Source organism: Ambystoma mexicanum, chromosome 2p, assembly GCF_040938575.1.
Source record: "Ambystoma mexicanum isolate Mex_15411 chromosome 2p, UKY_AmexF1_1, whole genome shotgun sequence".
Lineage (NCBI taxonomy): Eukaryota > Metazoa > Chordata > Amphibia > Caudata > Ambystomatidae > Ambystoma > Ambystoma mexicanum.
In genome coordinates, this window is record NC_090923.1 from 1,346,238,039 (window position 1) to 1,346,251,059 (window position 13,021).

The 13,021-nt window shown below is 46.6% G+C and overlaps 1 protein-coding gene across 2 annotated transcripts in view; it reads right to left on the minus strand.

Moving 5' to 3' along the window:
• MYO15A (myosin XVA) overlaps positions 1-13,021 on the minus strand; it is a 3,541,761-nt gene that overhangs the window by 1,382,113 nt on the left and 2,146,627 nt on the right. For both annotated transcript variants that reach the window (XM_069645706.1, XM_069645705.1), the window contains exon 46: positions 239-380. In XM_069645706.1, the coding sequence (XP_069501807.1) occupies positions 239-380 (142 nt within the window). The remainder of the gene's footprint in view (positions 1-238; positions 381-13,021) is intronic.

Genomic DNA, 13,021 nt, shown 5'->3' on the forward strand with positions numbered 1-13,021 from the left:
AAAGGAGTTGCTATGTAAGCCTTTACTCCAAATAGTTACACGTTGCAGCCTTTGTATCATGGATCAGGTGGAAAACCTTTATTTCTTTATAAGAGCACATCTAGCATGAAATCCAATTACTTTATAACTACATACAAAGTAGTATTTCTGCTTTTACAATTCCACCCTGTTACCTTTCACCATGTCACATTCTTGCCCTCTGAGGGCAATACTGCCATGCATCAAAGGAAGGTCCTACCTTTTTGAGCTCTGTGATGAAATAGTCAATCATAGTTTTAACCTGTGGTGCCCTGGAGGAGAACAGGATCAGCTTCTCGTTGGTGAGGTTGAACTCCAGCATGTTCTGGGATAAGATAGTCACAAACATGATGTCTGTGTAGCTGGATAGGAAGGTGAAACAATGCATTATTAATACAAAGTGAAAAGCATAGTATGGCAACAGTACCTAAAAAGCTCGGGATATATGGGAAGTGTGTGTCAAAAAGCTTGCATTTCAAGTTCTTTAAAAAGCAATTTTTGTTTGAGTGTCGCTCAATGGTCTCTGAGCAACATCCAATGAGCAGCTGGAAATATCATAAGTGATAGGGCCAGACTGATCCCTAATCCTAAGGATTACGTCAACATATAGTTTGCACTAGGGTCACTCCATTTTGGACCATCTTCACCGCTGGTATAGCAAATAATGGAAAAAACATGTTCTGTTCTTAATTCAGAGGTGCAATTATATTGTGTTTTGTCAAAAACAATAATGAAGAATATTTCCCCCTTTTTGCAGCTTACTGTTCCTATTACGCTCACAGAATAATCATTGCATGAAAATATCACATTTTTATATAGAACTTTATACCATATTCCTTCCTTTTCTAAGCACTGTAATCCTAGGCTTCATTTTTAAGCAATTTTTACCAACTTTATTTTCTTCTCATAGACTCAAGTTACAAGCATATATGTGAGAAACAGTATGATATGATATGATATGATTGTTTATTTATATAGCGCCTATACACAATGTGTTTCAAAGCACTTCAAGGCAAGGGAGGGAACAAGGGAAAATACAACCACATTCTTACAGGCCATGGACAGTAAGGATGTGAAATTAACTATCGTACTCGGCCTGGCGACATTTCAGATAGTGCAAGAGCTAAGACATAGATAAGGAAGGGAGGGGGAGAGTGGGAAGGAAATGGAAACAGACAGGCAACTACCGTACTAGGCCTGACGACATTTCTGGTAGAGCCGGAGAAAAACGAAAGGTGAGGGAGAGGGATGCAGAAAGGGAGGGGAGGAACAAAACAAGCGACTATCATACTAGGCCTGACGACATTTCAGATAGTGCTGGAGGGGTGGTGGGGAGGAAAAAAACAGTAATGGGAGGATGGAGGAAACAGACGAGGTTGCTATTATATTAGGTCCAGGGACAATTCTGATAGAGTAAGTGCATAGAAGAAAGCAAGGGGAGGAGATAGGAAAAGGGAGAAGGTAAAGGAGGAGAGAAAAGAGAGTAAGCATTCAAAAAGAGTGGAGAAGCAAGAGTTGAGAGCGAATACAATTGCAGAAGTCAGTAGTAACACATAATGTTGCAAGCCAGGATACAAGATGAAGATGGGAACAGCATGATTCAAGGCCACCATGAGTACAAGATGCAAAGGAAGTCCAGCATGAGAGTTGAGAAAGAGTGACACACCGTGAATGAATGAAGTCCATAAAAGTCAAATCCAGCATTGGCCACAAGACAGTGATGGTGAAGGAAGGCACCAGGTGGGCGGGGCTTGCTAAGTGGTGAAAAAGAGCAGCAGGCAGGAGAGTACAAGGTGGGTGGGGCTTAGGCCAGGTGACCTAGATCCACTTGCACCTGCTCCCCATGTGCAAAGGAAAAGAAGCTGGAGGGCTCCTTAAGTAGGGAAACAGAGCGTCAATCAGGAAGGCACCAGGTGGGCGTGGCTTGCTAAGTGGTGAAAAAGAGCGGGAAGCAGGAAGGCACCAGGTGGGCGGGGCTTGCTAAGTGGTGAAAAAGAGCGGCAAGCAGGAAGGCACCAGGTGGGCGGGGCTTGCTAAGTGGTGAAAAAGAGCGACATTCAGGAAGGCACCAGGTGGGCGGGGCTTAGGCCAGGTGACCTAGATCCACTTGCACCTTCTCCCCATCTGCAAAGGAAAAGAAGCTGGAGGGCTCCTTAAGTACTGAAACAGAGCGGCAAGCAGGAAGGCACCAGGTGGGCGTGGCTTGCTAAGTGGTGAAAAAGAGCAGGAAGCAGGAAGGCACCAGGTGGGCGGGGCTTGCTGAGTGGTGAAAAAGAGCGGGAAGCAGGAAGGCACCAGGTGGGCGGGGCTTGCTAAGTGGTGAAAAAGAGCGGCAGGCAGGAGGGCACCAGGTGAGCGGGGCTTGCTAAGTGGTGAAAAAGAGTGGGAAGCAGGAAGGCACCATGTGGGCGGGGCTTGCTAAGTGGTGAAAAAGAGCGGCAAGCAGGAAGGCACCATGGGGGTGGGGCTTGCTAAGTGGTGAAAAAGAGTGGCAAGCAGGAAGGCACCAGGTGGGCGGGGCTTGCTAAGTGGAGAAAAATAGCAGCAGGCAGGAAGGTACCAGGTGGGCGGGACTTAGGCCAGGTGACCTAGATCCACTTGCACCTGCTCCCCATCTGCAAAGGAAAAGAAGCTGGAGGGGTCCTTAAGTAGGGAAACAGAGCGGCAAGCAGGAAGGCACCAGGTGGGCATGGCTTGCTAAGTGGTGAAAAAGAACGGGAAGCAGGAAGGCACCAGGTGGGCGGGGCTTGCTAAGTGGATACAAAAATCTTATCATTGTTCTTCTTTTCAGTTCTCTTTTCAAGTCGGCAAGAAGTCCATGAGTTTTAACATTTATAACCCCCCGCCCCTTTGTCTACAGTAGAGCAAGTAACATGTATCCCCTTTCATCCCTCCCTCCCCCCAAATGGGCTGGTTCCATTTTCTACACCATTAGCCAGTGCAGATGCAGTTCGGGCATTGTCTGCCTTTGTTAGCGATTGTTGTGGGCCCATTCGAGCTTCCGTCTTTCCAGGGAGTTTCAGTTTACAATCGTTCTCATCAAGTTTGGTCTGTGGAAGTAGGCTTCCCTATCTGCAACAAAGTCTATGAATGGGTCCCACACTTTCCTGAATTTCAAGTATTTGTTATCTTTTATGGCCCCTACCTTTTCCATTGCCAGTATGTGCCATACTTTAACCCACCAGCACGCGACCACTGGGCTTTCAGGGTTTTTCCATCCTTGGGCCAGAGTTATGTTTGCTGCGTTTAGTAGCTGCGTTATCAAGGTTGCATTATTGCCTGTCTCTGCGTAGACCCCTTCAACTGCAGTTCCCAACAGTATTACCTTTGGGTCGTGTGGGAGTTGTCGCCCTGTGATTTCTCTTATATGTCCCAATATTTCTTTCCAGTATATTTCAGCTTTAGGGCAGGTCCACCACATGTGGTATAGGTCCCCTCTGATGCCACATTGTCTCCAGCAGTTGGGGGGGTAGGCTGGGTTCATTTTGTTTAATCTGTGTGGGGTTAGGTACCATATTGTGTATAGTTTATATGAGGTCTCTTTAATTGTGGTGCATTTGGATGCCTTTTGAGCCCTCTTCCAGATTTGTCCCCATTCCTCCTCCGTGATAGGGGCTCCCAGATCTTTCTCCCAATTGTTTCTATATGAGATTTGATCCTCAATTCGTGCGTTGTCTAGCAGCTTATATATTCTTGTTATTGCTTTGTGGGTCTGGCCTTCCTGTAGGGTGAGTTCCAATCCTATGGGAGTACTGGTGGCTGCCTTTTTAACCCCTTCCTGGGAAATCCAGTGCCTGATTTGTATATACGTGTACCTCTCCTTTTCCCCTATACCGAATTTCTGTTTGCATTCCTCGAATTGTAGTGGGGTTCCTTTGAGGTAGAATTCTTTCAGGGGAATCGGGTGTGGTTGCCCCCAGTTTGCCCAAAATCTGTCCTGTTTACCCGGGGTGAAGTCCTGATTGTGTGCCATTGGTGTAAAGGGGCCCAGTCCAGGGGCTATGTGATGTTTTCTGAGTGCTGTGTCTCATGCTTTTAGTGAAGTGCGGGTGGATTCTAGTAGATGTCCCTCCACCCCTCTGACCCCTGCCCGTAGGGCATTCAAAGTCCCTAGTGCAATTCTGGCTTCTCCCTGTTCTATTCCCACCCATCCCTTGTGTAGATTTCATCCCATCCATTTCAACTTGGGGGATATCTGTACTGCCAGTGCGTATCTTTCCACGTCAGTGAGTCCCAGTCCCCCCAATAAGGGTGGCCTGGTTAAGATTCCTTTTTGGATTCTGGGTTTCTTCCCATTCCATACGAAGGTTACCAAATCCTTTTGTAGTTTTCTTCACATTTTGGGGGGATCCCTATCGGGAGGGAGCTAATTACATATAAGAGGCGGGGTAAAAGGGTCATCTTGAGTGCGGATATATGTCCGAACCATGAAAGTTCCTGGGTATCCCATCTCAAGAGGTCCTCTTTTAATTGTTTCCACAGCGGTACTATGTTCTCCCTGTATAGGTGTCTAAATTCCCGTGTCAGTTGGACGCCTAGGTAGTCTATGGCCTTGGGTTCCCAGATTAGTGTATGTTGTGCCGCCATTTTTTTGGGTATCTCCTCCTCTTCGGTTATGTTTAGGGCTTTTGATTTTGCGTAGTTAATCGTGAACCCCGATACCCTAGCAAATTCATGTAATCTTTCTAGGGTTTTGGGTAGTGATTTGGCGTTGTCTCTCAGGAATACTAGTAGGATATCATTCGCGTATAGTGCTATTCTGTGCTCTATCGCTCCTGCTAATACCCCTTTTATTTCTAGGTCCTGTCTTATGATTTGTGCCACTGGTTCCATTGCCATTGCAAATATAAGGGGGGATAGTGGGCAGCCCCGCCGCGTGAGTCTTCGAATTTGTATTGTTGTAGTGGGTCTGCCATTAATTATGAATGCTGTTGAGGGGAGTTTGTAATTCGGCAAGACCATCCTTATGAAGGTGGTGTTGCAGCCGTATTTCTTAAGGGTTAGCTTCAGGTACGCCCAGTCTAAGCTATTGAAAGCTCTGCGTGCTTCCAAGGCCGCTATGGAGAATTTCTGTTTTATTTTGTTCCCTATTTCTATAATGTCTACCGCCTGCCTGATGTTGTCCTGTGTGTGCCTCCTTACGATAAATCCCACTTGATCTTCGTGCATTATTTGGGGTAAGACCTTCGCCAACCTGTGTGCCAGGATCTTTGCATATAACTTGGCGTCGCTGTTAAGTAATGATATTGGCCTGTAACTTGCAAACTCTGTGGGGTCTTTCCCTGGTTTAAGGATTAGGACTGTGGTCGATTTCCTCATGTCTGGCGTGACTGCCCCGGTTTCTCTGATGTCATTGAAAAGATTCGTTAGTGGGTCCAGTAGTTGGTTCCTGAAGGTTTTGTAGTACCCGTTCCCGAACCCGTCCGGCCCAGGTGTCTTGTTATGTGGGAGGTGTGTTATGGCATTGCTAATTTCTTGGGCCGTTATGGGGGCTTGAAGGTTCAGGTTGTCTTCTTCCATTATCTGGGGGAGAGCTATTTTGGCCATGTAATCTAGCTGGAGTTGTGGGGATAGTTCCTCTCTTTCGAGGAGGTCTAGGTGGAACTTTTCCATAATATCTAATTTTTCATCCTCTGATGTGCTTATCCCCTCTTTTGGGTTCTTAAGACTCACTATGTAGTTGCAGGTTTTTTGTTTGTTGAGTTTAGCTGCTAGAAACTTGTTAGCTTTTCCTCTGTGTGCATAGTGGGACTGTTTAGTGCGTAGTAGGGATTGTGCGGTGTGATCTGCCATGTGGGTTTCTAGTTGGGCTCTCACTTTTCAAAGGTTTCTTACTGTTTTGGGTGTTTGTTTAGCCTTATGTTGTGTCTTTGCTTACTTCAGTTCCAGCTCAAGGTTCTGTTTGCGTAGCTTTCTCTCCCGTGTGTATGCTGTGGTTTGTGATGTAAATTCCCCCCGCATTACTGCTTTCCCTGCGTCCCATATTACCCCCCAGTTTGTGTCTCCGTTGACGTTATCCTGAAAGTATTTGTTCAACGCTGTTTCCATGTGGGCTCTAAGGGCGACATCTCTGAGTATGATCTCATTCAGTTTCCAGGTTCTGTTAGTGCGGGGTGTCTCTTTTATAGGGATAATTTTTAGTATGACTGGGGCATGGTCGGTGAGGTATTGTACTCCTATTTGTACATCTTCAATTTGTGGGATGAGGGTACATGAGGTCAGGATCATGTCTATCCTCGAAAAGCCCCTGTGTACAGGCGAGTAATGGGTGAATTCCTTTTCTGTACCATGAAAGAATGTCCACGTCTCTATTACCCCTAGGCCCCTGAACAATTTGCCTAGTGCTTGTCTGTTCCTGCCGTCTGCCGCTGTGGGGGGGAGCTTCTTATCTAGAGTGGGGTCCATTACGCAGTTAAAGTCTACCCCTATTATAATTTGTCGATCGCACCGGCTACCCAGGCTCCGCAGGATTTCTCCCAGGAAGATGTCTGGTCTGTCATTCGGGGCGTATAGTACTATTAGGGTATTTGTTTGCTCGTGCAGGGTGCCCTTAAGTAACCGGACTCTACCCTCTGTATCTCTATATACGGCCTTTTTCTTGAATGGTAAATTAGCGTTTAGTAGGATTGGGATTCCTCTAATTCCCCCCCCCCTCTCTGGAGGCAAAGTATTGTTTGGGGAAGGCCTTATGGGTCATCCATTTCTCGTCTATCGTGAGCAGGTGTGTTTCTTGTGTTAGGCAGAAACCTGTGCAGTTCCCTTAGGGACCACTGCAAAAGGCTTAGGACTACAGGTGTTGGCAGTAAACCCAATTGGTAGCAGTCTGTACCAACCAGATTTACCTGGTAGCTGTGGCTGAGCAGTCAGACTTCTCTCAAGAAGAGTTAGACAATATATAGAGTATACACAGTAGGTACAGAAATACAGTAGCACAAGCAAACACTGACCAGGGCTTTGGTATAAAAGTATATAATTATTTATTTAAAAACACACTTGTAAAATACACTAATATGGCAAGCAAGTTCCAAACACAGTCACTTAGAAATATATACACCTCCCTTATTCCTTATTAGACAAGTCTTAGTTAACACCACTTATTTCCAGACAGAGGTGAGCGCTTAACTAAAGATGGCACCTTTAGAAGTACTCAGCAAGGCGGGAAAGTCAAAGTCTACTGGTGAGCCAAAAGTTCAGAGGCCCGGCTCCCTCTTAGAGAGAGTAGAACACAAATGTACCCAGGATCACACAGCTTAAAAGGCTTGAAAAGTCTTGCAGAGAGTTTAAAAAGACAGGAGTTCAGCTCAGAAAAGTTCAGTTTGCCAGCCTAGGACCAACCCAAGTGGTAAGTTGAGGATTTAAGAGACACCCCACACAGACCGTTGCTAGGGAGGCCAGGCGGACACAGTACCTTGAAAGTGGAGAGGATCCTCCAGCGGGGGCAGTTGTTCCTGGCAGCGGGTGCAAGGTCCCGGCGTCGTCCAGAGGAAGAGAAGATCTCGACGTGGAGGAAAGCTGAAGGTCGTTTCACTGCCAGGGAAGAAACCAGTTGCGGAGTTCTCCGGTTAAAAGGTACTAACCTTTTATTCGCGTTCGTGGTAAAACGTGGTATCCCGGTTGTTGGTTGCTTGGCACAGGCAAGCCACGAGATGATCCGGGAAGGCGAAAAGGCGGGCAAACTGGTTATCCCCACCAGTCAAAGGAAGAAGACTCTTCGGGCTGAAGATCTCCTCTGTCGTTGGAAGAAGTGGTGAGTCGGTTCAGCAGGGCTCCAACGGTGGTGTCGTTGTTGCAGGTCGGCTCAGCTTCTCCCTCTTCGGATTCTCTGGTCCTGTGGCGACGTCTCAAGTCCCAGTCCCCAAAGCCCTGCTTTTATGCAGAAAACCCCCATTCACCAGTCCTAGCTGTCAATCACACATGCTAAGTGGTGAGCCGGGCGGCTCACCACTGGGCCAATCATACAAGAGTGCGACTTGAGTTGCCAAGGCAACTCAGTCCAGAGTGCCTAAACCCCCTCCCACACATCCTGTATACCCAGACAGAGTGGCACCACTTTTGGAGGCTTCTCTGCAGAAGCCCGCCAAAAGTGGAACAAAGGGCTCGACTTGGGTTTGGAGTTACATAGGCGAACACAAACGCCATTTTAAAACCGAGTCCTGGCAAAAAAGACTCAACCGGGGGATAAATTAAATAAATAACCCGGCGGTATCTTTAACATTGCACCAAAAAGTGGTGCATTTAAAATGAATGGGAAAATCCCATAGGACATATTCTTAAGGAATATTTTGCGTGGTAACCACTACCACCAGCCAGAAACTCGACAAGGGGGGACTGCACAGTGCCCCCTTGAAAACAGACACAGGGGTAATCTAATTAACCCCTTCCAGTACTTCCACAATATGATGGTTTGTACTGGTGCTGTTCACAAATTTGGACTAATAAAGCCAATGGTGACTTTACATGCCCTGGGAGACAGTAGTCAGTCCCAGGGTATGGAGTCTATGTTTAGGGGTCACTATGACACCCCTGTGTTACTGCACTGAGGGTGCTGTGTAACACACATCCCAAAAACACATGAAGCCCTATGGAGTAAAAGACCCCATAGCCCATAAAACACATTATAAAGTCAAAGGATATCTCAAATCATGTCTAAGAGTGGGAGAAAAAGAGTCTCACTCTTAGCAGGAGAAAAAAATAAACCCCAAAAATCCAGCAAAGGTGCTGGGGGACTCACTAGGTTTGGGAAATTAGCCGTAACAGAGAATTCTCCCTAACACTTGACCCCCCCAGACTAAGGGACAGGAGGATTTAATCCACTCTTGGATGAATCTCATACCTCTAGTCGGTTACAAACACCCTAGAGAGACCATCAGCATTTTGGTGGAAACACCCTAACTTATGTTCAGTGGTAGAGTCAAAAGTTTTCCTCTGTACGCTATATGACCTACAAACCCTTTGAGGAACATCAGTCTGTCTTTTTAAAGTTATAGGGGATCTGGTTGACCAGTCCCTAAGAAGTTGGTACAACTTCTGAACCTGTGTTAGGCTGTTTCAAGGGGTCCTCATAAAGGATTCCCTTAGATCTAGAGGGGCCTCCAGAGGTCCTCACCACCTCTCTGTTGGGAGAAGGTTGGGTTTTAGGCCTCTTGGTTGGAGGTGATGGAGACAAGCAAGGTACATGCTTCTCCTTCCTCTTAGATCTACCTTTACCTACTTTAGGAGTTTCCCCCTTAAGACTAGGAATTGAGTTGGAGTCTTCTGTGGAAGGTCCAACAGTCTGAAGGTTTTTGGCCTTAGACTTTTCTTTTCTGGTTTTCCACCAGCACTGAGAATTACCAGTTCTCTTAGGACTAGTTAGGGTCCAGTAGGTCTATCCACCTCTTCCTCAGAAGCAGGGGGAGTTACAGACTCTAAAACTGGGGGAACAATGATGGAGCTTGGTTGGGGCTCCCATTTCCCTAACATTTTAGCCTGAAATTTGCCTGGGTCAGAGGTCAACTTACCAACACCCGGGCTTGTAGTGGGGTTCTCAGTAGAGATTCCCACAGGCTTAGAGTGGTTCCTTAAGGTGGCCTCTCTAGCCAATTTGTTTAGGTTCTGGGTCTCCATACTGGGAGGCCTGGGGGTACTGGATACTACTCCTAGAGTTCTTAGATCATTCCCCAACAGGACTCTCCTAGGCACCTCAGTCTGAACACTGACAGGAATCAACACTGTCATGTCATTACACTGAATGAGGGCTGGTAGAGTTGGAACCATTTGGACAGGGCCTCCAGACATCTTAGTAGACCTTTGGGTGCCTTAGGAACATCCTCAGGCCTGAAAAAGCTTTCATCCACTACTGTTCTGCTGGCCCCAGAGTCTCGCCTGGCAGGAGTATCCTGACCATTGACAAGAACACTGTCCACATAATAAACTTTAGAGTTTTCTGGTATGGAGGCATACACACTCCTATTCTGATCACTAACCAGACCCACAGACTCTACTGTTACACTTGCTTGAAGACCCAAAGGTTCTTCAGCAAAGACTTCAAAGTGAGCACTAGCCATTTGGACTTTCTCCTTTGGAGTGAAGCCTAAGGAGACTGTGCTGATCCCTGTAGGTTTACCATTACATTTTGGATCTCCTTTGATGTGGTCAGTTACCCCACAGAGATAGCATGTTCCAAATGCTCTCTGGAAGGGTGGCTTGGTCTGACCTCCTTCTGGTTTGTGACCAGAAGGTACACTAGCCTGTTGTGGTTTCCCTTGGGACTTACCCTGGTTATTTTGTTGTTTGGGGCCCTCTTTGGGTTGGGAGGTATTAGAAATCTCTTGGTTCCCTTTTGGTGGCTGCTTTCCCTCATCCTTTTTCTGAGTGACCCCTGAATCCTTGTGAGTAGCCCTGTTGGCAACCTACAAGTCAGCAGGCTTAGCTAGCTTCGTAGGATCTAATTCCTTTAAATCAGCCAAGTGCTGTCTGAGCTCAGGAGAGCAGGCATCATAAATTGACTCCAACATTACAAGATTTCTCATTCCCTCATAAGTGGTCACCTTGTAACCCTTAATCCATCCCTCTAAGTTTTTCAAACTTTCACTCACCCAGGTAGCCCAAGGGGTACCATCATTCTTTTTGAGGGTCCTAAACTTCTTAAGGTACTGGGAAGGGGTCTTCCCAAATCTAGCTATCAAAGCTAGCTTCACACATTCATAATCCTTCCTATCCTCCTCCCCCAACTCCATTACCGCATCAGTTGCAACAGGGGGGAGCCTAGAGAGCAACAAGGTAAGTAACGCATTTCCTGTGATGTCCTGGAGCCCAGGATTATACTCAAACAGACTCAACCAATCCAACACATCCAACTTAGGCTCATACATACCAATCAATTCCTTAGGCATCCGGGGTCTTTTGGGACTGGAACTTCTAGAGGAGCCAGAGAGAGAAGCATTTTCAACTGACAATTTCTTCATCTCTAGCTCATGCTTGAGCTCCATTTCTCTGAGCCTTAGTTCTTGGTGCCGTTGTTCTGTTTGAGCACTAATTCTTTTGAATTCTAATTCAAGCTTCATTTTTTCTATTTCAAGATATTGAGGATTAAATGTGGGACCTGGTAAAGATCCAGTAGGTATAGCTGGTAGAGCAGACAGAGGCCTAGGGGGGACAGTTACAACAGCCTCACCCTTCTCTTCTGACTCTTCCTCCAGATTATTAATACTTTGATCCATATCAACATCATCACTGTTATCTACATTTGCTGGAGTGGTAGGTTCCTCTGAAACACCATCCAGACTTTGGTTTGCTAACAACCTTTCTATTAGCTCCATTTTCTTGCCTTTAGTCAGGAGATTTTTATGCTTACAGAGAACTCTTAAACAATCAGCAGTTTTTGTAGCAAGGGACTCTTGACTATAAGTTTCCATAGTAGAGAGGTTTAGAAAATAACTTTTTAGTGTTAACCTTTGTGGTTAGTTGCCCTAAGGTATCTATAAGCACACTAAAATGTATACTCAATACAAATCACACCGCTGTACGCCAGTGTTAGGCAGAAACCTGTGCAGGTCCCTTAGGGACCACTGCAAAAGGCTTAGGAATACAGATGTCGGCAGTAAACCCAATTGGTAGCAGTCTGTACCACCCAGATTTACCTGGTAGCTGTGGCTGAGCAGTCAGACTTCTCTCAAGAAGAGTTAGACAGTATATAGAGGGTGCAAGTCACGGCGTCGTCCAGAGGAAGAGAAGATCTCGTCGTGGAGGAAAGCTGAAGGTCGTTGCACTGCCAGCGAAGAAACCAGCCGCGGAGTTCTCCGGTTAAAAGGTACTACCCTTTTATTCGCGGTCGTGGTAAAACGCGGTATCCCAGTTGCCGGGGTGCTTGGCACAGGCAAGGCGGCCACGAGATGATCCGGGAAGGCAAAAAGGCGGGCAAACTGGTTATCCCCACCAGTCAAAGGAAGAAGACTCTTCGGGCTGAAGATCTCCTCTGTCGTTGGAAGAAGTGGTGAGTCGGTTCAGCAGGGCTCCACCGGTGGTGTCGTCATTGCAGGTCGGCTCAGTTTCTCCCTCTTCGGATTCTTTGGCCCTGTGGCGACGTCTCAAGTCCCAGTCCCCAAAGCCCTGCTTTTATGCATAAAACCCCCATTCACAAGTCCTAGCTGTCAATCACACATGCTAAGTGGTGAGCTGGGCGGCTCACCACAGGGCCAATCATACAAGAGTGCGACTTGAGTTGCCAAGGCAAATCAGTCCAGGGTGCCTAAACCCCCCTCCCACACATCCTGTATACCCAGACAGAGTGGCACCACTTTTGCAGGCTTCCGTGCAGAAGCCCTCTAAAAGTGAAACAAAGGGCTCGAGTTGGGTTTGGAGTTACAGAGGCGAACACAAACGCCATTTTAAAACCGAGTCCTGGCAAAAAGACCCAACCGGGGAATAAATATTAAATAAATAACCCAGTGGTATTTTTAACATTGCACCAAAAAGTGGTGCATTTAAAATGAATGGGAAAATCCCATAGGACATATTCTTAAGGAATATTTTGCGTGGTAACCACTGCCACCAGCCAGAAACTCGACAAGGGGGGACTGCACAGTGCCCCCTTGAAAACAGACCCAGGGGTAATCTAATTAACCCCTTCCAGTACTTCCACAATATGATGGTTTGTACTGGTGCTGTTCACAAATTTGGACTAATAAAGCCAATGGTGACTTTACATGCCAGTAGTCAGTCCCAAGATATGGAGTCGATGTTTGGGGGTCACTATGACACCCCTGTGTTACTGCACTGAGGGTGCTGTGTAACACACATCCCAAAAACACATGAAGCCCTATAGAGTAAAAGACCCCATAGCCCATAAAACACATTATAAAGTCAAAGGATATCTTAAAACATGTCTAAGAGTGGGAGAAAAAAAGTCTCACTCTTAGCAGGAGAAAGAAATAAACCCCAAAAATCCAGCAAAGCTGCTGGGGGGCTCACTAGGTTTGGGAAATTAGCCTTAACGGAGAATTCTCCCTAACATCTTGTAGGA